General features: G+C 39.0%; 1 protein-coding gene across 2 annotated transcripts in view; it reads right to left on the bottom strand.

The window, feature by feature from the left end:
* Positions 1-21,273, bottom strand: part of Epm2a (EPM2A glucan phosphatase, laforin) — a 94,658-nt gene extending 73,385 nt beyond the window's left edge. Inside the window, exon 1 of one of the 2 annotated variants that reach the window (XM_026397617.2) lies at positions 20,926-21,273. In XM_026397617.2, the coding sequence (XP_026253402.2) occupies positions 20,926-21,226 (301 nt within the window). In that variant the 5' untranslated portion in view covers positions 21,227-21,273. The remainder of the gene's footprint in view (positions 1-20,925) is intronic. The other variant, XM_026397616.2, reaches the window with a different exon arrangement.
* Between the last annotated feature and the right edge of the window lie 2,330 nt (positions 21,274-23,603).

The raw sequence follows: 23,603 nt of genomic DNA, 5'->3' as shown, positions 1-23,603 counted from the left end.
ATTCTGTGGAATGAGACCTCTGAAACTGTGAATGCCAAATAAACTTTTCCTCCTCTAAAATTGTTCTTGCCAGGTCTTTTGGCCACAGCAGCATAAAGACTTACTAAAACAGTAATATAGTAGCTGCACAAAACAAAAAGAAAGGATTCAGGGAATACCACCACAGAAAATGATTAGAAGACAACAAAAGAAGAAAAAAGAAACAAAAGACTTACAAAACAACCAGAAAAAAAAAAACACGTAAAATTGCATTAGCAAGTTCTTACCTATCAATAATTATCTCGAATAAAAATAGACTAAATTCTCCTATCAAAAACATGAATTAAATGAATGAATTTTAAAACTTAGATACAACTCCATGCTGCCTACAAGAGCCTCACTTTATCTGTAGGGACACCTATAGAGTGAAAGTGAAGGAATAGAAAAAAGTATGCCACATAAATGAAACCCAAGAGAGCAGGGTAGCTGTCTTTACATTAGACAAAAAAGACGTAAGTCAAAGTTTGCAAAAAGGAACAAGGTCCTTTATAATGATAAAGAAAACAAGTCACCAAGAGGATATCAAAATTATAAATATATATGCACCCAACACTGGAGCATATAAAAATATAAAGCAGTTATTAAGTGATCTGAAAAGACAGCCTGCAACTCAGTAATAGTAGGGGATTTGAATACCCCCACTTAAAACAAGAGGCAGATTGTATACAGAGAGAAAATCAATATGAAAGCATTTGAATTAACTTTAAACAAAGTGGACATAATAGACATACACAGACTATTCCATACAGTGGTGGCAAAATCACATTCTTTTCAAATGCACACAGAACTTTTCCCAGGATAGAGTCATAAGACCAGTCTTAACAAATTTCAGAAAACTGAAATCATATCAAGTATATTTTCTGATCATAATAACATAAAACTAGAACTCGATAACAGGAGAAATCTTGGGAGATTCACAGGTGTGTGGAAATTAAGCAACACAAATAAATCAAAAAGAAATTAAAGCAAATGAGTCGAAAGAAATTAAAAGAAAAATATTTAAACTACCTGAGACAAACAAAAATGGAAATAACACCGTACCAAAACTTCAGGGATGCAGTAAAAAGCAGTTCTATGAGGAAAATTTATTTCAATTAATGCCTACATCAAAAGGAAGTAATATCTCAAGTAACAAAAGTAATATAACATTTCAAAGAACTAGAAAAAGTGAAAAAGCCCAAAGTTAGGAGAAGGCCAACAAAAATTAGAGCAGCAATCAATGAAATAGAGACTATAAAATCAATTGAAAAACCAAGAGTTGGGTTTTTTTGAAAGAATAAACAAAATTGGCAAACACTTAGCTGGACTTAAGAAAAATGTGAGATGACTCAAATAAATAAAATCAGAAATGAAAGAAGAGAAATTACACCAGATCCCACAGAAATACAAAGAATCATGAGAAACTACTATAAATAACTATTTGACAACAAAGAACCCAGAGGAATGAGTGAACTTCCATACACAAACAACCCACCATCGCTGACTCACAACTCAACAGACGCTCTGATCAGAACAATGAGGAAGAAACTGTATCAGCAGTAACACATCTCCCACGTGTGCTGAGGGGGTAGTGATGGCACAGCCCCTTGCCCAGCATGTGCAAGATCCTGGGTTCATTCCCCAGTACCACAAAAAATAAAGTAATAAAAATAAAATCTCTCCCAAAAAAAGCCCAGGACTTGAACACTTCACTCATGGAATCCACCAACATTTAAAGAGGAATAACAGTACTTCTGAAACCCTCACAAAATGCTAAAGTTGAGAGAATACTTCCAAATTCATTGTAGGAGGCTAGCATTACCTGGATATGAAAGCTAGACATGGATACTACAGGAAAATAAAATCACAAACCAATATCCTTGATGAACATACATTCAAAAAAAATGCTCTACAACAGGCTAGAATTCAAATTCAATAACACATTAAGACAATCATTCACCACAATCAAGTAAAATGTATCTCTGGGATATTCAAGGATGGCTCAACATACACCTATCAATAAATGTAATATATACTGCATTAACAGAATGAAGGGTTAAAAATGTATAATCATTTCACTAGATGCAGAAAGAGTATTTGATGAAATTCAACACCTTTCATGATAAGGTCTTTCCATGAGGACTGTATCTCAGTACCCTAAAACTCTCAGCAAGCATTGATTTCAATGGTAAAATATTGCAAGTTTTAATCTCTAATATCAGGAACAAAGCACAGATTCTCATTGTCATCACTTCTTTTTAACAAAGTACCAGAAGTCCTAAGCAAAGAAGTTGAGCAACAGAATGAAATAAAAGGCATTCTAATAGCAAAAGACAAAGTGAAATTGTCTTTACTTGTTGACAACTTGATTTTCTATATAGAAAACCCTAAAGATCCCACAACAAAAAACTATTAGAACTGATAAATGACTACATCACTGACTACAAAATCCACATGGAAAAATTGGTAGCATTTCTATACACTATTAATAAATTAACCAAAGAGGAAATTAAGAAAACAATTTTATTTATAATATCAACAAAAAATAAATAAAATACCTAGGTAAAAGTTTAATAAAGGAGGCACAAGATTTGTATAATGAAAAGTAAAAATGATGATGAAAGTGAAGATGACAAAATAAATGGAAAGATATCCTAAGTTATTCATATTTTTAAATATCCATCCTACACATAACAAATATTCGATATAATCTCTATCAAAATTCCAATGTGGTTACCAGAGGCTAGGGCAGTAAAGGTAGAGGAGGCAGTGAAGGTGATCATTGGGCAGAAGCTACAGCTAGACAGGAGCAAGGTGCTCTTGGGTGCTATTGCACAGTATGGTGGCTCTAGATAACAATAATGTACTATACATTTCAAAAAGCTAGGGGAGAGGTTTTTGAAAATTTTCATCACAAAGAAATGATAAACGTTTGAGGACATGAATATGTTCAGCTGTATTTAAACATTGTACAGATATACATGTATCAAGCAGTACATGGTATCCATTAATATGCATAATTTTTATGTTTTTAGGTTAGGTTTTTAAAAACAAGATTTAAGACCTGAAAGTATAAAACGACTAGAAGAAAACATAGGGTAAAACCTCCATTACAATAGTCTGAGCAATGATTGGGTTTTAATTTTAACTCCAAAACCACATGCAGCAAAAGCAAAAACAGACAAATGGGATTTCAACAAACTAAAAAGCTTCTGCATAGCAAAGAAACAATTAGCAAAGTCAAGATACAACCCATAGACTTTAGCAAAAAACAAATGATCTGACTAAAATTGGGCAAATGTTTCAGAGACACAAATGGCCAACAAAGTTCATGAAAAAAGTTCAACATCCTTAATCATTATGGAAATTCAAATTAAAAACACAATGGGGGCGGATATTGTGATTCAGTGGTGGTGCACTTACCTAGCACAAGCAGGGTACTGGGTTCGATCCTCAGCACCACATAAAAATAAAATAAAGGTATTGTGTCCAACTAGAACTAAAAAAAAAATCTAAATAGTAAATAAAACACACACACACACACACACACAATGAAGCACCTGTGGTGGTGAACACCTGTAATCCCATGTGCTGGGGAGGCTGAGGCAGAATTGAGAGTTCAAAGCTAGCCTCAGTAAAAATAAGGTGCTAAGTAACTCAGTGAGACCTTGTCTCTAAATAAAATACAAAATAGGGCTGCGGATGTGGTCGAGTGCCCCTGGGTTCAATCCCCGGTCCTGCCCACCCCATGCCACCCTGCCACCCCCACTCGCGCCCCCCCAAAAAAGGTAGAAAACTTATCATTGATGATTGTTGTTTTTGTGGTAAATTGTAAGTTGAAATATGAGATGCATGAGCATTGGCCTTTCTGTGCATCTGTACATGAAAACTTCAACCCTTTTAGTCAAAAATAAGCCACACAGCCTACAACAACTACTTGATAGAATTAAAGTTGGTGGGCTTACACCTCTGTACATGATAGGTTCCCACCAATCAGACTGTAGGCTATTTATTATTCACTTACGCTCCAAATTTTGTGAAAAAAAAAAAATCAACGAAAGTCCTTGAGGCAGTTGTTTAGCAGCCTGGTATGATGTGCTGGCCTCTCAAAGGGAAGCTCAAGGTGTGCCGAAGAGGGGAGCAGGGGGCTATTAATAAAGCTTGGCCTTGGAGCACTTGCTGCCTCCACAGGAAATCTCCACAGGAAAACCCTCAGAAAAGCCTTAAGCCGTTCCAGTTAGGAATTTTAAGAAAATCCTTAATTGTTAGCACCTGCCGAAACATATAGAGCAGAAAATATTAGAAGAGGAAAGTTCCATAATTCAAGAAAGAAATGAGTAAAAGCTGAGTTGAAAAGATATGGTAGGGTAAAAACTTAGGGAGAAAGCTCTTTCCTTGAGAGAGCTTCCCCCAAAAGCCATCTGTTGAAACCCTAATTCCCAACCTACCTGTATTTGGAGATAGGGCCTTGGTGGAGATGATTAAGGTAAAATGTCCTAATCCATCTGGACTGGTGTTCTTACAAGAGGAAACGAGTAAGAGGCAGAAAATCTGTCTCTCTTTCCTTCTCCCCTCCTCCTACTCCTCACCTCTCCCTCTTCCTCTCCCCACACTAAGAGAGATACAGTCTGTGAGGACACAGCAAGAAGGCAGCCATCTGCAAGCCAGGAAGAGAGATCCCACCCAATACCAAACCTGCCAGTACCTTGATCTAGGATTTCCAGTCATCAGACTTGTCTGATGTTTAAGCTAAAACCTGTGGTCTTTTGTCATGTCTACTAGACCAAAACAATTTTATGTGCTAAATATTCCAAAGTTTAATGCAGTCAGTAGCTAAGTATCATGGTGAGTTTTTTATGTGGCTGGTCCTGAGGTAACACAGGAATTTTAAAACATGACCCCTACCATGAACAAACCTTTGTTGATGAGACAAATGTTACACAAAACAATTAGTAAAGTAAGCAAAACTAAATTATAAAAATAATTTTAAAACTGTGTAATTGATGCATGAGCAGGATATTCAAGGTTTGCAAATATATAGGTTCCAGCTTCAATGCCAGTTTCAGTATATCCCCACTGAAATGCTATGTCAAGATACATTCTAAGGAGCAGCTGGTTCCCTGGGAAGGAAAATCATGATACTCTTCTGTGAATGTAAAGACTGAAAATGAGGTTCATTAGAGAAGACTACTACGTCAGTGAGTGAATTAAAAAAAAAAAAAAAAGACCAAATGACAGAGGGGACAGGCCTTAAGCTATGATTGTCAACAAGGTATGCTTTAAACATGACAAATAGTACAATCACCTATGAATGAGTGTGATTCAAAGCAGCCAATGGATAACAACAAATTTGATTTCAGTGGTGGATGACAATCTCATGGCCCACAGAATGTCCCCAGTACTCACCAAATTATAAAACAAACACTATGAAGCAACTAAATTTCATGACTTTGAAAAGCAGAGAACAGAATCACACACATCTTTAACCATTATTTAAGAAGCACATGGGTCAGTTAGCTTTCTGTCACTCCACAAAATACCTAAGAAATTAACTTATAAACAGAAAAGCTTCATTTTGGTTCATGGTTTTAGAGATTCCCGTCCAGGATCAGGCAGGCCCACTGCCTTGAGCCTCGGCAAAAGGGGCATGTGGCAATGGTGTAAAGCATGTGTCAGAAATCATGAACCAGGAAGTGAAAAGCAGGAGAAAGAGGCCAGAATCCCACACCCCCTTCTAGGGCACACCCCTAACCACCTAAAGAGCTCTCATAGGGTCTTGCCTCCTGAAGGTCCAGAGCAGTCCTAGTGGTGCCACCCCAGGGACCAAGGCTTTAACACACAGACCACAACATCCACACCACAACAGCATATCTTCACATGCCAAAACTTCCATTGATTAGTGCTTCATGATGATAGACACACCTCAAAATGGAATGCACCTCAAATATTACAAATTCTCCTGAAAAACATTCCAAACAATAGCATTGGCATTGGTGGTATAGTGGTGAGCAAAGATGCCTTCCAAACAATGGCACTGGTAGGCAATTTTGCATCCACTTGAAATTAAACCCAATAACCAAGCTCCACTTATATAAATTCTAATAGAAGTCTGAAACTTAAATCCTTCTTAATAAGTTGGACTCAAAAGTACAACATTTAATTATTAATACTTCATTCAATGTTACGATAAACTAAAGAGAGGCCAAAAAATTTGACCAGCTGATCTGAAATGATTGAATCTTTTAGTAGTTAATTAAGCCATGACTCAAGGGATGAAACAAAAAGATCAGCTATTAAAATGCTCCATCTCCACATAACTGGAGATATTTGCGAGATGCTGTGTTTACTCTCTGTGTTGCATGCAGAGATGTTTATTCATGTGCTTGATAAGTTTTGATTTAATTATTCCAATAACTTTAATGTTGTTTTTCCTATTGTCATTAAGGTGATTTTTATAGTAGTGTCTAGACTTTTATTGTTGGTGGCGGTGTTTAATTGGCATTTTTTTCTCTCCACAGCACTCTCAGAATTGACTAGAAATTTCCTTGCATATCATAACCTGCATATCATAAACACACAAATCAAAATCATACTGTAAAACTAGATAAAACATCTGCATTAGCATTTATCTCACTGTATAAAGCAAACGATTCTAACCAGATTTTGCTACTTCATTTGACATACTTTGAAATCTATGAGAAAAATCCCGCACTACCTTCTTGCTTCTTGCGTACGTAAGTACACAAATAACGCTGGGGCAGAGGACACCTACCCAGTACTCGTGTCTCAGTTATGTCCAATATCTGTATGCTGAGAACACAGAATAATCATGCTCATTCCAGAAACCCTTCAGAATAGGGAGGTTTATTTTTTATTTAACTCCATCCTAACCCAGCTAGCCCAGCAAATGTGCATTTTGGCAGTTTCATAATTAATAAACACTTTGGCATAAAATATCTCTTCAATTAAGATTTTCTAGAATGTAGACTAAATAGCTTATTTAATAAAATACTTTCTTGAGCTGATGTAGTCCTGCTGTGAAAACTGTCTCTGATGGCTTTGTGCTTCAATTTCTTCCACAGCAAAATGTTTTATGAATCCTGTGGACATGGAGCTGACATGGATATCATAAGATGCTGCTCTAGTTACTGGGAAGAAACTAGATATGCATTCCTCACTGAAATAGATGATGAAGTGATCCAATATGACACCTAAAGACTAAATTGTTTTTGGAATTTGAAATTGTTCCAAGTCATTTTAGATCCTTTTGATGAGCTATGGAATGCTGCAAAAGTAAAAGAGGGCACACTTAACACTAGTAATTAAGGGCATACACTCACACCAACACTTTTCTCGCCAGGTACTACATTTACAAAGGTGATCCCATAAGATGACATCCCCTTCATGTCACTGAAGCCATCTCAGCTTCTTTAGGTACACCTCCAGATGTTTGCACAAAATCGCCCAACAACACATTTCTCAAAAGGTATTCCCATCATTAAACAATGTGCTTCTCTACCTTAAAATCTGCCATGAAGTGCACATGTATAAGAAACAGGTGAGAAAGGACTTGTTCCTGTAAGCAACAACAACAACAACAACCGACCCCACACACACACACACACAAAAAAAAATCCCACCTGACTTGCAGTAACTTAAACTGATAAAGCCTGTCTCCTGTAATGAGAGATGGAAAGCCAGGTGCCCAGAGCAGGTCAACACCAAGTTCTTTCTAAAGGTGCCCTCTGCCTTCCTTCACACATGGACTTTGTGGTGAGGCTTGTTGCCTCACATTCAGAGGATGACCTCTGGTCATCACGTCCAGAGTCCCGGCCATGAGCAGGGTGAAGGGCCATACCAACTAAGCTTTGGTTTCTTTTGATGAGAAAAGTGAAAGCTTTCCAGGGAGACTCACACAAAGGACTCCCCTTCTCATTATCCAAAACAAGGTGACACCAACCTCTGCAGATCAATTGACATCCAAGGGGGATGAGATAATTGTACTGGAACAATGGCGACTCATCTTCACACTTGCCTGAACAAATCAAGGTCTGGCCAGCTGAGGGGAAAGGTGAGAAAGGAAAGCCAGCTAGGCACTGATGGTGACACAGATGGGCTGGAACATCATCTTTCTCCAGCAAATAATTTTGGAGAATAAACCAGATCTCCTTGGGGATCACAGGTCCCCATGAAACTTGATTCCAAAGTATTCACTGTATTATATTTTTAATTGTAAGTGATTTCTAGGTAAGTAAATCAACAATGACAGTATCAGCATTTTTAACATACTTCAAAAAACATTTTAAATGCAGAGAGGAAAGGAGGAGGAACAGGTTATTTGCCTATTTCTTGATTGTGTTTGGCTTTTACAACTTCCTTGTTATAACACAGAAACTCCACCTTCTGATCCAAGCCTTAAATCTCCCCCAAATCCCTCCTCTTCCAGTCCTCCAATTGTCTCTGCCCAAGATCATCTCTGATTAGCTTATCCTCCCTTTTCTGGCCTCTCCTCACTGAGCACCTCACTTCCCTATTCTCTCTTCAGTGTGCTATGACATCTACCCTCAGCACCCCACCAAAAGGACTTTAAATGAAACCACCTGCTGCCATATTAAATTTTTCTCTCTCCTTACCTGCCTGAAGCACTGAATAATGGCTGCTCTCCGTGGAGACCTTCCTCTGTGGGTTCCAGGACCCACTCCTCCTGGAGGCAGTGTATTCTAACAGGCAAGTGCATGGCCTCAGGATTCTGACTCAGATTCCATTCCCAGTTAAATTGTCCTCGTCCCTCAGTGTCAGTGCAGGATGGGTTCCAGTATCACCCTCAGATACCAAATCCATAGATGCGTGTGCCCTCGTATAAAATGACAAGACAATCTGTAGCCAATCTACCTACATCCTCCTATAGACTTTCAATCATCTCTGGATTACTAATTATACTTAATATGACGCAAAGGCTACGTGTTTTAGTTAGCCTGTCATCGCTGTGACCAAAATACATGACAAGAACCACCTAGAGGACAAAAAGTTGATTTGGAGCTCATGGTTTCAGTGGTCTCAGTCTGTAGAAGGCCATCTCCATTGCTCTGGGTAGGGCCGAGGTGAGAGAGAACGGCAGGGGGAAAGGGCTCAGGGAAAGAAAACTGCTCAGCTCAGGGCCAGCCAGGTCAGGAAACACAGAGAGAGGAGGAAGAGGCCACAGGGAAGCCGCTGCCTTCCAGGGCCCACCCCAGAGACCCACCTCATTCAGTCATGCCCTCCTTCCAGGGCCCACCCCAGAGACCCACCTCATTCAGTCATGCCCTCCCTCCCTACAGTTACCACCCAGTTAGTCCATTCAAACTAAGATGCACTGAATAAGTCACAGAGCCCATAATCCAACCACGTTGCCTCTGAATATTCCTGAATTATCAGGAACTTTGGGGGGATACCTCATATCCCAACCATAACACGACATAAATAATTGTTATACTATATTATTTATAGAATAATCATGATAAAAATCTGTACGTGTTCAGTACAGACACAATTAGTTTTTCAAATTTTTTTTAAATCCAAGGTTGATTGAATCCACAGACAGATGTGGAACCCAAAGGTATAGAAAGTCCCTGTATTATTTACTGTTTGTACATGGTAATGAGAAGATCATTTAAACCTGTTTTCTCATTTGCAAAAAGAAAAAAAAAATGGGCTAATGGTACTATCTAACTCATAGGATGTTGTAAGGGAATTCAATTAGGTAATCCATTAAAAGGATTTAACACAGGAACTATCTCAGCTGGTGTTCAATAACTCAATAACAGCTCTTAACTACTACTCTTCTCTTACTTTTCCTCAATGCTCAAATAGTTTTAACAGCTTTGTTCAGACGGATACATTTCAAGACAAGACCATAATGACAGTAATTTCACATCATGGGTTCATGTGTCTCCAAGACCAGATCAGCAATCTTTTCAATAACTCTCCTCATTTACAGATTCTGACAAATCCCTGCACGAACCATGCAAACTTCCCCTAAAGCAGAACTTTCTCTTCAAATTTCTTTCAAGGAAAACAATTACCTTATTTTCTACTTTTATAACATACTAATGCGAATATGAGTGCTGATTTTTATCAGTTTGTTCTTATTTATTTATTCCACTTTGGGACAACATATTTTGAAAACTGCTCCTCTTGAACAAAAAAACCAACTCTCCCAATTTTCTCTTATCAACAAATTTGTTAAGCAGAATTCCTAAGTCAGCAGTGAAAAGACACGGGAGGGAAGGATCTGGAACAGGGAGCCTGGGCATGCTGCAGGTTTATTCATCACAACACTTAGGTTCACTTGCTCAACTTGCAGTGAACCTGCCTAACTGATCCATTAGCCAGCCAGTATCACTCTCTAATTTGTGTAAATAAAATTGTGGGATTTCTCTAAAATCCTTTGTTGAAACTAAGATACAATGTTCTTCCATTTTTCCCCTTGTGCAAATGGGGATATATGACCAAATAAAATTTCTCAAGCAATTTTTAAACTTGATCAGAAATATATAATGATGATCAAACATCAAAAGTTTTTCACTTCATGTGGTAGTTAAGTTCCTTTGCAAAAGACAGGGACAAGCTAAATATCATCTTCCTCAAAAAAAAAAAAAAAAAAAAAAAAGCTTAAAATACTTATGCACACAGTGCCCACAATTCACCATTATACTATAAAAGAGAAAAAATGTAATTTCATAATTACAACCATAAGTGAAAGATGTTAAACTTTCCAGTGACATCAATTTAATTTCAGACATTTTAAAGCAAAATTTAAAAAAATAAATGTTTTTCTCCCTGAAAACAGCGAGATTTATTTGACACAAAGCAATTAAATTTTACTGTCAAATTTTAACCAACTAAAAAATAAATATCTCCTCTATTTACATCAAGTTTTACAAACAAGTTTAAATAGCCTAATTTTTCAGAGTAGCTACTTTCTCTTATACAGAATACAGTGAATACGGCAGCTTAAAAATTGCATTGGTGGCCCCTGAACAAGTGAATGCATTGTGTTGCTGAGTAATTCTGATTTTTTCCCTTGCAATAGGGAAAGACTACTCTAATATACCTCTGACATCACTTACATTGAATCCTCAATATAAACAGAAGTCAGAAAGGAATAATTTATCAAGCTTCACAAGGACCTTTTCTTATTTAATTAATCGTCTAGAATTAATTCTTTAAGAACTCCTGAAACAAAGTAAACTGATATGGAACCACGATAAAGTATTTCTCAAACATGTCATAAACATCAAAGGATTCAGCATAACAATTACCTGATGATCCTCTGATATATAGAAAAAGCAGGCATCATAGTCAAAAATGTCTGCATACATTTATTGTTAAAAAAAAAAAATTAAGCATTCATAGAGAGCAAGTGCCAAGCCTGGTGGCCGCACATACTTGAGAGGCTGAGGAGGCTGAGGCAGGAGGATCCCAAGTACAAGACCAGCCTGGAAAACTTAGTAAGATCTTATCTCAAAATTAAGTAAATAAAAAGGAGTGGGGATATGGCTCAGGGATAGAACACCCCTGAGTTCAATGACCAGTACGGCAAAATAAAGAAAGAAAAAAAGAAAAGAGCAAGATTTCTGTAAGTAATCGTTAATGATTTTAATTACTTTAAATATCAAAAATTACATTAAAGCAACTTGCTTACATCAGAACAAAATTAAGCTATCTAATAATTCCTCCCAAATGAAGTAGAAGTCCTAGAATAATGCTTAGTTTTAGGGAGATTGGATTCACTTTTACTTCATTCATCTTTTTAAATGAAAAAGAATGGTTTTTCAAAATTGTTTAGGAGGAAAGAGGGCATATGGAACAAGAAAGGAGAAAGGGAAAGTTTTAAAATGAGGTTCAATTACTTTCTGAGATTACACACCAACTGTAAAAATGATAGTAGAAAACAAGTGACATGCTGCCCCCTAGTGGAAATATAATGTAGATAAAATCTTATTTTAAAAAATTGCAAGGTTTCATATCATAGTTCAGTTAGAAAAATAGAGCTTAATAATTTTCAAAGTAATTTCACCTGTATTACTCCTCAAAAATATCCAATGGTACATATAGCAGAATTATTAGTACGCTTTCTGAATCTGAGATTCTAGATGAAATAATCTGACAGAGTCCTGTGCTTATTTATTAGCAAAAGGAGGGCTGAGGTCCAGGGCTTCTGGCTCCTGGTCTGCTGCTGTTCACACTAAAAGACCCCTTCTAAACACTGCAGGCATTTCACAGAGGACAAAGCTGAGACAGAGATTATCAAGGCACTTCAAACATGTCCAGAGGATCTTAGGAATGTAGCCAGAAGCAGTACTCTACTGACTTGAAAACTCTTGGAAGACTTGTATTTTTCCTTTAAAATTCACATGAGATTTGTATTCTGTTCCATAGGATCTACCTGTCTTAATTTTTAAATATTTGGGGTTTTTTTCAAGCACCTTTCAAAACCCTGATTCTTTAAGACAATGGCTGTTCTGCAGACTCACACTGAGAGCATGAATTTCCAGTTGAGATCCCTGGAAAGTGACTTACTCAAGCTCATTCATCCATCAAATACTTAACAAACCAGGCATTCTTTTAGGTCACAGGGCAAAACTGTGATAACAAAGAACCCCAAGTTATCAGCAGTACAAAAGAGCAAAGATTTTCTTTTCTCCCATAGTAGAGTTCATCTTAGATTGATTAAAGGCCGGGCACCATATTTGCAAAGGAACATCAGACAGAGCCTGTAATCCCAGCAGCTCAGGAGGCTGAGACAGGAGGATCACGAGTTCAAAGCCAGCCTCAACAACTCAGTAAGACCCTGTCTCTAAATAAAATACAAAAATAGGGCTGGGGATGTGGCTCAGTGGTCAAGTGCCCCTGAGTTCAATCCCTGGTACCAAAAAAAGAGAAAGAAAAAAAAGCAATCACTATTTGGAACAACAAAAGTAATCTCTTGACAGAGAGAAAAGAGAATGAGGTAAAGCAACAGGCAGTGACATGGTACTTTCTCTCAAAGTACCAAAGCTAGCTATATGGTAAAAATATGCTCCCTCAACAAAGCAAAGAATAGTCTTCCTGTGGGGAGAGGCTCTAGGTATTGGTGAAGAGTAATGATCTGCCACTTTCCAAGATGTACTTAGGAAAGACAGCTCTGGGTAACATAGAGGAAAGAGATCATATTTCTCAGTATAAGGAAAATAAAGTCATTTTATTTAGGTGTTTTAAAATTTTAATTTAAATGTTAAAAGAGGCTATCATCGAAGCCTAGAGGACTTGAAATACAAATGAGTAAGTATTAGACAAGAAGACAGAGAGAAGGTTTTTAAATGACAGTATGAAGCATGACTTGAAATCCCAGATCTGGATACAGGGGAGCTGCTGTGTCAAGTGAAGGATACTCATCATTTCAGAACACAGCAGGGAGGTTCACTGTACCTATGCACAAAACTAGCCAGACAGCTGCAGGTATCAGAACTTGACTATGCAAATTCTAACTAGAATCAACACATTAGGCTTACCTAATTTATATATTCGTAAAACCTACAAAGAGTTGAGCACAAGGAAACCAAGTCAGCCAGTGCAGTAACCATACAAGTGATGAAAAATGTGAGTTCCCTAAACTGTAGGCCTGATGTTCTCAAGCTCAATAACATTGGCTCCAACTGCAACCATGTTATTCCTTCCCTCTGCTCATGCTGGAAGGTTAAGTCTCAGACCAGAAGCACCCATGAAAACTTCCACACTAAATCCAGCAACTGGAAAAAGAGCAAAGTCCTGCAATGCCACTAATACATACCACGTAGAGACTAAAACACTGTGCCCTGACCCAAGAGAATATATGTATGAGTGTTAGGTATTAATTAAAAAAAAAAGTTTTGCTTAAATACATTTACCAGTCTTATGTTATATAATTTTTATCATTAATAAATAAATAATAAATATAAGTTATTTGAAGAGGCTGCTTGCTGTAATTTCAATGTCTGTGCCCCTCCAAAGTTCATGTTGAAATTGAATCCTGATGCAACAGGATTAAGAAGTGGGTAGGCCTTTGGGGCAAGTGATGAAGTCATGAGGTTAAAGCCCTCACAAATGGGATTAATGCCGTCATAAAAGGGTTTGAGGGAACAAGTTCATCCCTTTCTACCTTCTGTCCTGTGAAGACAGTGTTCATTTTTTCCTCCATGGGAGGATTATCTTGGGAGCAGACAGCAAGCCCTTACCAAACAAATCCTCCAGGCAGCATGAGCTTGGACTTCCAGCTGCCAGAAGTAGGAGAATTAAATTTCTATTATTTACAGATTACTCAGTCTCAGGTTCTTTTGTTATAGCAGCCCAAACTGACACAGATACTACCTCTGACTGGTTTTCACATTATTATACCAAAGCCAGTGAATGAATATAGGATGGTTCTTTGTAGAAATAAGACTCCTAGTTCAGACAGCAATCCAAGGAAAGGATAGAGCAAAGAAAGAGTTGCATAAGTATCGACAAAAACAACAGTCTAAGTAGCTGAACATAGACGGCTTTTAGGACATGGCTGGAGAACAGCAGGAGAAAGGAAATAACTGCCAGACTGTGAGGAATAAGAAAGGCGAGACCAAGAGGTTTAGACATATTTTCTAGAGAATGGGAAATCATCAGAAAGTTGATTATCCCATCTGTATTTTAGGGAGATAATTCTGGTAGTAGTGTGAAGGAAGGACTGAATAGGGAAGAGACACAGAGCAGGTTGAAGGCCACTGTAATGATAAGAAACCCACCAAGGGCAAAGGCAGCAGAATGGTAAAAAAAAAAAAAAAAAGTCTGTGTGAAGGGATTGAAACATTTCAATGGCAGAACCTCCAAGGTGATCTTCCAAACCAGTTCATTTTCAAAAGTATCTAGGAAAATTATAAAATTCCTATTCCCTGATCAACACCAGAAATATTAAATCAAGATCTCTTAAAAAAAATGTGACCTAGGAAACACTTATATCCCCCAGGGTTTAGAATGCAAGCAACCCTGCCTCAAAAGTTCTTATGTTTCATATGCTTGAGTGACTTAGCCACAGGGTCTTTAAATCAAAACCACAGGAAAAGAAGCATTGCAAAGGATGAAGAGGTATAGACATACTGACTTTAAAGTACTTACAGGACAGGACACTCAGGTGCAAAAGCCTTGTAGACAATAAGATATATTGAACTGAAAGTTCAGAAGAGAGATTAGAACTAGAGATACATCTCCTAAACTTGGAAGAGAGCTTCCAGAGACTTAACATGAGAGGTTATCAGAGGACAGAAGCTCAAAAAAGCACTTGCACTTCTGGGCAGGACACAGAAAGATGACAATTTAAGATTGGAAAAGGAAGCATAAGTGGGTTCAGCAGATAATTCCATTAGATTAGCATTCAGCCACATCAGCTTGCATATTCACAATAAAGTAGAACACTATGCAAAGCTAATCAGAGTGAAAGTGTTAATGTTTAGCCCAAGGTGGGTGTATCAACAGCTGAATGCACGATTCCTGTTGCCATTTCAAGGATGGTCTGCTTCAATATCACCTGAGGTGGACATTTTTAAATCATGGACTCTTGCAAAAGAACAATTAAAAGCAAATAATCCCCTTAAAAAACGGGCAAAGGGGTTGGGGTTGTGGCTCAGTGGTAGAGCACTCACCTAGCATGTGTGAGGCACTGGGTTCAATTCTCAGCACCACATGTAAATAAATAAAATAAAGGTCCATTGACAACTAGAAAAATATTCTTTTAAAAAAACAGGCAAAGGATTTGGATAGATTTTTCTAAATTGATATATGGTCAATCAGCAAATAAAAAACCTTCAACATTATCAGTCATTAAAGGAAATGCAAATCAAGGTCACAGTAAGAAATCACTTCACATCCTCCAGAATGGTTAAAACAAAATATGCACATAGTAGCTGTGGACAAGGATGCAGAGAGACAGACTCCCAGACAGACTGGTGAGAATATAGAATGGTAATTTAGAAAACAAGAAGCCTCAGAAAATTAAATGTGCAGTCCTCATGTGACTCAGCAATTCCCTTTCTGGGTACAAACCCAAATGAAGGAAAAATATGTCTACACAAAAACTTGAACACAAACATTCTAAGCACCATTTTTCCAAAAGTGAAAATGACCTATAGTCTATCATCAGATCAATGAACAAAATGTGTTAATCCAGACAAAAGAACATTACAGTAAAAGTGAAGGAAGTTCTGAGAAATGCTCCATGTATGATCCACGGAAACACTCTAAGTGAAGGAAGTCTGTTACAAAGGGCACATGTTACATGACTCCATCTCTATGAAATATCCAGAATGAGCAAACCCATAGACACAGGAAGTGCTAAACTGCTGTTTGCCAGATGATGGGGGAGGAGAGGACAGGGACTGCCTATTAGTGAGCACAGGATTTCCTTTTGTCATGTCAAAATGTTATAGAATTTTCGTGTTGATGATTATACACCTGTTGAATGTACTAAAAAACACAGAACTATATGCTTTGAAAGGGTGAATTTTATGCTATGCAAATTATGTCAATGAAACCTTTTACATATTGATGTTAAAAATGAATAAATACATAGAGACCAATCCCCCATGCAAGTGAATCATCATTTACGTAGACATTCTGCCTGCAAAGAGGTAGAGCATAACTCCCCACTCCTTAAGTGTGGGTTGATATACAGTATGTAAACCAATAAAAATGAGTAACTTTGCCACAGAGAAAATTAACCATCATTCCTTCCGTGGTGTGGTCAGGGTTAACATCAACAGAGGTCCGTCCTGTCGTGCCACATACCCTCAATAGGATGTGGTAAGAAAGGCATTCCACTTCTATGATCTTCTTCCCCAAATCCCATAACCCCAGTCTAATCATGAAAAAATAATAATAATAATAACAGGAGCAGTCTACAACATACCTGAGAAGTGCTATTCAAAACTGTCAAAGTCCTCTCAGAAACATGGCAGGTATGAGAGACCACTGCAGTCATAAGGACTAAATGCAATGTGGTCGTATGGATGAAATTATAAACGAAAAAAAAAAAAAAGTATGTCTGATTTAAAAAACTGAAATCTGTGAAGTACAGACCCTAGTTTGTAGGGTCTGTACTATAAACCTCCATCCCTTTCTGCTCTGTGCTCCATTCATTCAACCAATGCTTACTGAGCAGCTGCTAGGCACCAACTAAGTGCAGGAATTTTTTTTTTTTAAATGAACAAATTACATACAGTCCCTATCCGTCTGGTGGGATGTCACACATTAAACAAACGAATACCGTATTTGATATCTTGTTTTAAGATGTAGCATACATTTTTTAATTGCCTACCTAAAATTCACTCCCCTCATTTTCCTTAGTGAACAAAATCCTAATTTTCTTCAGCTTAGTAATGTGTTAGGCTAAATTCTGCAATAGATAGTCAAGAATGACAATTCTGGCCAATTCTAAATATAAAAGAAAAGGAGGAGTATTTTGGTAACAGTTTTGCTTTCTAGATGAACCGGATGCCCAGGGCTGTCTCTTGCACAATCCCGTATTTATTCCACTGAATGCACTAGAGTTGTGGGTCTTGGGGGAAGCCAAGAGAATGCAGTGTGGTAGCTCACCTGACATCCAACATGTTTTTCTTCTCTGGATTGAAGCATATAAGTGTAAATCTAGCCTGGTGGAAATGAAGGCAAGGTCTGAAGAAAGCAAGCCCCAGGGGAAGAAAGAACAAAGTTAGAAAACAAGTGAGGAGAGAGAGGCTGCACTCCATGCTTCTCTTCACGTGGTTACATGAATTAATATTTTTTTTCTTGTTTTTTAAATATTTTTAGGCTGGTTCACATTCTGTTTTTATCACTTGCAACTAAAGATTACAAATCAAAATAACCAGTGCTATTTTCAACTGGAAAAAGAGGGGTGAGACCCTGCACAAAAGTCAAATCAAAATGGATCCAAGGCTAGGAAATTAGAGCAGAAACTTGCAACTTCTAGAGGAAAACACAGGGTGAACACAGGTCAACACTCCATCATATTGGTTATATTGGTACAGGCACCGACTTTTTTTTAACAGAACCCCTAAAACTCAAGAAATAAAACCAAGAATCAATGTGTGAAATGGCAACCAATTAAAAAGCTTCCACATAGCAAAGGAAACAACTGAGAGCATCAAGAGACAGCCTGCAGAATGGGAGAGAAAATCTTTGCCAGCTTCTCCTCTGACAGGGATTGATACCCAGAACATATAAAGAACTCAAAAAGTTTAATACCAGGAGCTGGAGTTGTGGCTCAGGGGTAGAGCACTTGCCTAGCATGTGTGAGGCACTGGGTTTGATTTTCAGCATCACATATAAGCAATTAAATAAATAAAGGTCCATCAATAACTAATAAAAATGTTTTTAAAAAAAGTTTAATACCAAAAATAACCTGATCAATAAATGAGAAAAAGAACTCAGCAGACAGTTCTCAAAAGAAGAAACACAAATGGCAAAAAAAAAAAAAAAAAAAAAAAACATGAAACAAATGTTTAACATCCCTAGCAATCGGGAAAATGCAGATCAAAACTCCACTAAGATTTCATCTCAATCCAGTGAGAATGTCAATTATCAAGAATACAAATAATAACAAATGCTGGCAAGGATCTGGGGGGGGGGGGTGTGGAGGTATAAACATACATTGTGGGTGGGACCGAAGACTAGTACAACCACTCTAGAAAGCAGTATGGAGAAAGCAGTTTCCCAAGTCAGAAAACTTGGAATGGAACCACCATAAGATCCAGCTATCCCACTTCTCAGTATATATCCAATAGATCTAAATTTAGCATACTATAGGGACACAGTCACATCATGTTTATAGCAGCACAATTCACAATAGCCAGACTGTGGAGCCAACCTACGTGCCCTTCAACAGATGAATGAGTAAATAAAATGTGATATACACACATGTACATACATAGAATGAAGTATTGCTCAGCCATGAAAAATAATGAAATTATGTCATTTGCTGGTAAACGGATTGATCTGGAGACTATAATGCTAAGTGAAATAACCCAGATTCAGAAAGTCAAAGGCCAAGTGTGTTCTCTGATATGTGGAAGCTAGTCTAAAATTAGGAGGACAAAAAAGAGAAAAGAAATCAAGGGGATTCTATCAAATAAAAGAAAGATGGGGTGAGTAGAAGGCGGCGGTTGGGAGGGGGGAGACCGGACAGAATAAAGGAAAAACAGTGGAATGAATCTGACCAAACTTTCCAATGTACATGTATGAATATAGTACAGTGGATTTCACCATTATGTATAACCACAGGAAACTAACTTTTCTTGAGAGAGAATTTTTTAATATTTATTTTTTAGTTTTTGGTGGACACAACATCTTTATTTTTATGTGGTGCTGAGGATCAAACCCAGTGCCTCACGCATGCCAGGTGAGTGTGCTACCGCTTGAGCCACATCCCCAGCCAGGAAACTAACTTTTTTAAAGAAATGTAAATGAGTAGAAAAAAATCAGTAGAGGAAAGGGAATAGGAAGAAGGAGGAAGAAGAGGTTAAGTGTAAGTATGGGGACTTAGTTGGAGCAAATTATGCTCCATGCATTTATAATTATGTCAAAATAAATCCTACTTAATGCATAAGTATTATGAATCAATAAAAAGTGTTTAAAAATTAAATGATACTTTATATACAAAGATATGAAAAATTGTGCTCTATATGTGTAATAAGAATTGTAATGCATTCCGCTGTCTGTATTTAAAAAAATAAAATCAATTAAATAAAAAGTTAAACGATAATGAAATTTAAAAATAAATAAAATTATAAAATTTGCACCAACTAGAAGAATAAGGAGGAGGAGGAGGGTTGTTGTCTCAGTTCAGACACTGTTGGGGGTCTGGGGAGAAGCCCAAGGAATCTCCTTTTTGGAGTATAATTTGGCAACCCTTATTGAAATGTAAAACATGGCTACATTCTCACCAATATTTTCACTTCTTTAAATCCACCCTATGGAAAAACTCCAAAATACTCAAAGATAACTTTGCATAGGTACTTCCAATCAAACCATTATTGTTTGTAACAGAGGAAACCTGAAAACTAGAAATAACTTTAATACACATTGGAGGATGCAGAATTCTCTTTCCACTTAAAAAACAAAATACATTTTTATGCAGTAACACTGAAAGGTATGCACAACATGGTTAAACAAAAAAAGACAGATTCAGAATTACATATATACAATTTTTATTTTATAAGTATGTATACTAAATATATGTATGTGCTAAATAAATATGTGTGTATATATACATATATAGTGTGTGTGTGCAGGCAATTTATTTACATATATAGAAGACACTGTACATTTAAATTCGTACTTTTTATTGTTTTACTTTTACAACCAATATGTAGTTTATATTTCAAGAAATCCGGTCATGCCTCAACTGTCATGTATCTGAGATCTTTTCTGAAAACCGAAAATGGTAAATACTCGATGTTTTTGCATTAGTTCACTCTCCAACTCCAGGGAGCAAATTCTACAAAGTAGGACACTGTAGCCTCGGATTATCGAAAAGGCTAATTGTCACTGGTTGGAGATATATATATATATATATATATATATATATATATATATATATATTTTTTAGGAACTGGGACGGGAAAGGAGGGCAGGGAAGCCAGGCGGAGCTGGGCGCTGACACCCACAGCGGACGGCCCGGGGACCGCGCAGCGGGGCCACGGAGGGCGAAGAGGCCGGGCCCTGGTGACGAAGGCCCGCGACACTGGCGCGATAGGAAAGCGACGCCTTGTGGGCTGGGAGAGGGAGCGGGGTCGGAGGGTCGAGAGACCACAGGGGACGAGAGGCGCGCGGGGACAGGGACGGCGCCCTCCCGGGCAGCGCGGGAGGCGGGCGCGCGGACGGCCGTACCTTCCCAGCTGAGCGCTCCTCCCGGCTCGCGCTTCAGGAACTTGTACCAGAAGGTGTCCACGCGGCCCGGCTCCGCCCCGTCGCGCGCCGCCTCCTCGGGCGCCAGCTCCACCTCCCCCAGCCACAGGCCGGGCTCCTGCAGCGCCAGCGCCCCCGCGCCCGCCGCCGCGCCCGCCGGCCTCAGGCGCACCGCGCCTCGCGGCTCCCAGCGCCCCAGCTCCGGCCGCGACCCCACGACCAGCAGCTCCGGCCGGGCGCCGGCCACGGCGGGCGGCACCACCACCCCGAAGCGGAACCGCATGGCGGCGGCGGCGCGGCTCCGGGTACCCGGGCTCCCCGCGCGAGCGGCCTCCGCGATTGGACGGCGGCGCGGGCGGCCCGGGGCGGCGGGGACACGTGCGGGGCAGCGCCTTTTTTGGGCTACATCACGCGGCCGGGCAGCGCTGGCCTCCTGCAGGCCCGGGCTGGCGACTTCGGGAAGTTGTCAGTGGAGCCACCAGAGGCCTCTTGCTGCACCGCAGCCGCCGGGCACCGGGGACCCAGCCATCGGAGGCGAAAAACGTCTAAACGTAGTGACTGTCCTGACGAATTTCCAAGAGACTCGAAATTACCTTTGCGAAGGTCAAAAAGGATCCGCATCTAGATAGGGCCCCAAATAGTGCAGTTGGAGGAGGGTCCTGGACCCAGCGGCGGGGCTCAGCCACTCTGAGTCTCTGGGTTTTTGTAAAATGAGGGTGTAAACCAGTGATCTTACGGGATCCACCTGGTTTAAAGGGTCTGGGGTGGGTGCAGGACGCCCTACTCAGGGCCTAGAGCTGACCCAAACACATCTCATACTTTTCCCCTGCCTACTCCTGTTAGATGCCTGGCAAAACACAGGATCGCTTTCTGTTTTTGAAAACACTCTATTTTTAGAATGTGGAAATGGGTTTGGAGTACATATTTTCAAGATCAAAACAAGACCAAAACTTTTATGGCTTTCATGATTTTTCTTTTAAAAATGGTATAGAAACAAAAACCCTTTATTTAAAATTTACTTCTAATAAAAATCACTACTTTTTAACTCAAAACATTTGAAGTCAAAAACCAGAGGCTTGAAGATCTTTGGCCAAGAGAAAAGTATTTAAATCTTGGCGGGGGGTGGGGGTGGCACTTCAATTTGTCCTTGTCACAGATAAAGAATGTTCTGTTTATGTTTGTTCCTTTTTGGTTTTTCCACTCTATTAGTCTCACGCCTTACTGTTCTATATTCACCAACATTTAACATAATAACACATCCTTTAAGTGAATTAAAGTCAGTACTTACTTGTCAGTTTTTGGAAACTTGTCAATAGTGAGGAGGAGGGGAAAAACAAAATTTTATGCATGCAGAAAATCATAAAAAATTATAAAATATTGTAAATTACACAAACGCTCTCTATAGAACAATTAGTACACTAATAATACATTTCATTCTTAAATGTTGATATTCCGCTCAAAGTTTGGTTGGTTGCTGTTACCGCTGACCGGTGTCGAGTTCTTGCTCCCCGATGTTGAAGAATAACACCAAAGAAGCACGCAGAGGCAAGGTCAGAGTAGAGATTAGAAATTTATTAAAGGACAGAAGAAAAGACTTCTCCCGGAGGAAGAAGGGGACCCAGAAGGTGGAATCCGTGGAAGTGCAGTTGTCTCCCCTTTTTATAGTTCTTTCAGTGATGGAATGTAGGTTGGAAGGCCAGAGGGGTGGGACACAGGTGGGCCAAAGAAGTGGTCTGAGCAGGAAGGACTTCATTATCACTCCTTTGTGATGGGCTATCTTCAAATCTGCTGGGGCTATTCATTAATACTTCTTCCAGGTGGACTTTGGCCTAGGGCCTTTTCGGGACTTCACTAACATTCCATGAATTGTCCTGTGTTTCCCTGAGTCATTCTCAGCATGGCCTCCATTTTAGATTTCACTCGGTATTAGACCCAATTTACCTAACTACACTAACTACCTAACTTTAAATCTGGCTTCATTGCTAAGCTTGAGGGTAGACACCAAGAAAAAATGTAAGACAGCAAGGCTGGCCAAACATGGCTGATTCCGTAGCAAAACAGACATGAACTCACAGTCGCATGTGAGTTGGTTTATTCAGGTTGCTGTTACAAAATATTCTTGGAGTAATTTTAGGAAAATAAGAGTCATTTGGCCATGCAACGACGGAATTCTGATTTCAATGACTTCTCATTTCTTCTGGAGCCAGCAGTTCAGTACTCCCTTGTGTTCCATTGTGCTGTCCGAATCCTATACTTTCCAAATGTCATTTGTTTTTTCCCACCAGTTCTTCCAAAGTGAGTCCTGCACATCCCATAGATGAAACTGTTAGACCAGGACGCAAGAAAAGACCACTGACTCCAATTAAAATCAAATTAAAGCAAGCTTATTATTTCGACCGGCCGGGCTGCCTTTCCCTCCCAAAACGGCGGGAACAAGACAGCCCCGAGGCTTCTTTGTGGCCCAGTTTTATAGCCCAAAAAGTTACACAAAGGGGGGGTTACAGATAACAACACTCTGAGGAGCATAACACAAGTTTACATTTTTGCTGGCCCCGGCATCAGAATTTATGGAGATCTTAGAGACTCAGAGAGGGTCATTGTCCAGCCAGGGAAGGCCAGAATTTATGAGGCGTCACTAAGGTTTAGGAAAGGGTTGTTAT

The sequence above is a fragment of the Urocitellus parryii genome, chromosome 8 (assembly GCF_045843805.1).
Source record: "Urocitellus parryii isolate mUroPar1 chromosome 8, mUroPar1.hap1, whole genome shotgun sequence".
Taxonomy (NCBI): Eukaryota; Metazoa; Chordata; class Mammalia; order Rodentia; family Sciuridae; genus Urocitellus; species Urocitellus parryii.
The sequence above is the reverse complement of the archived record's forward strand: the minus strand, read 5'-3'. Positions and strand labels throughout refer to the sequence as shown.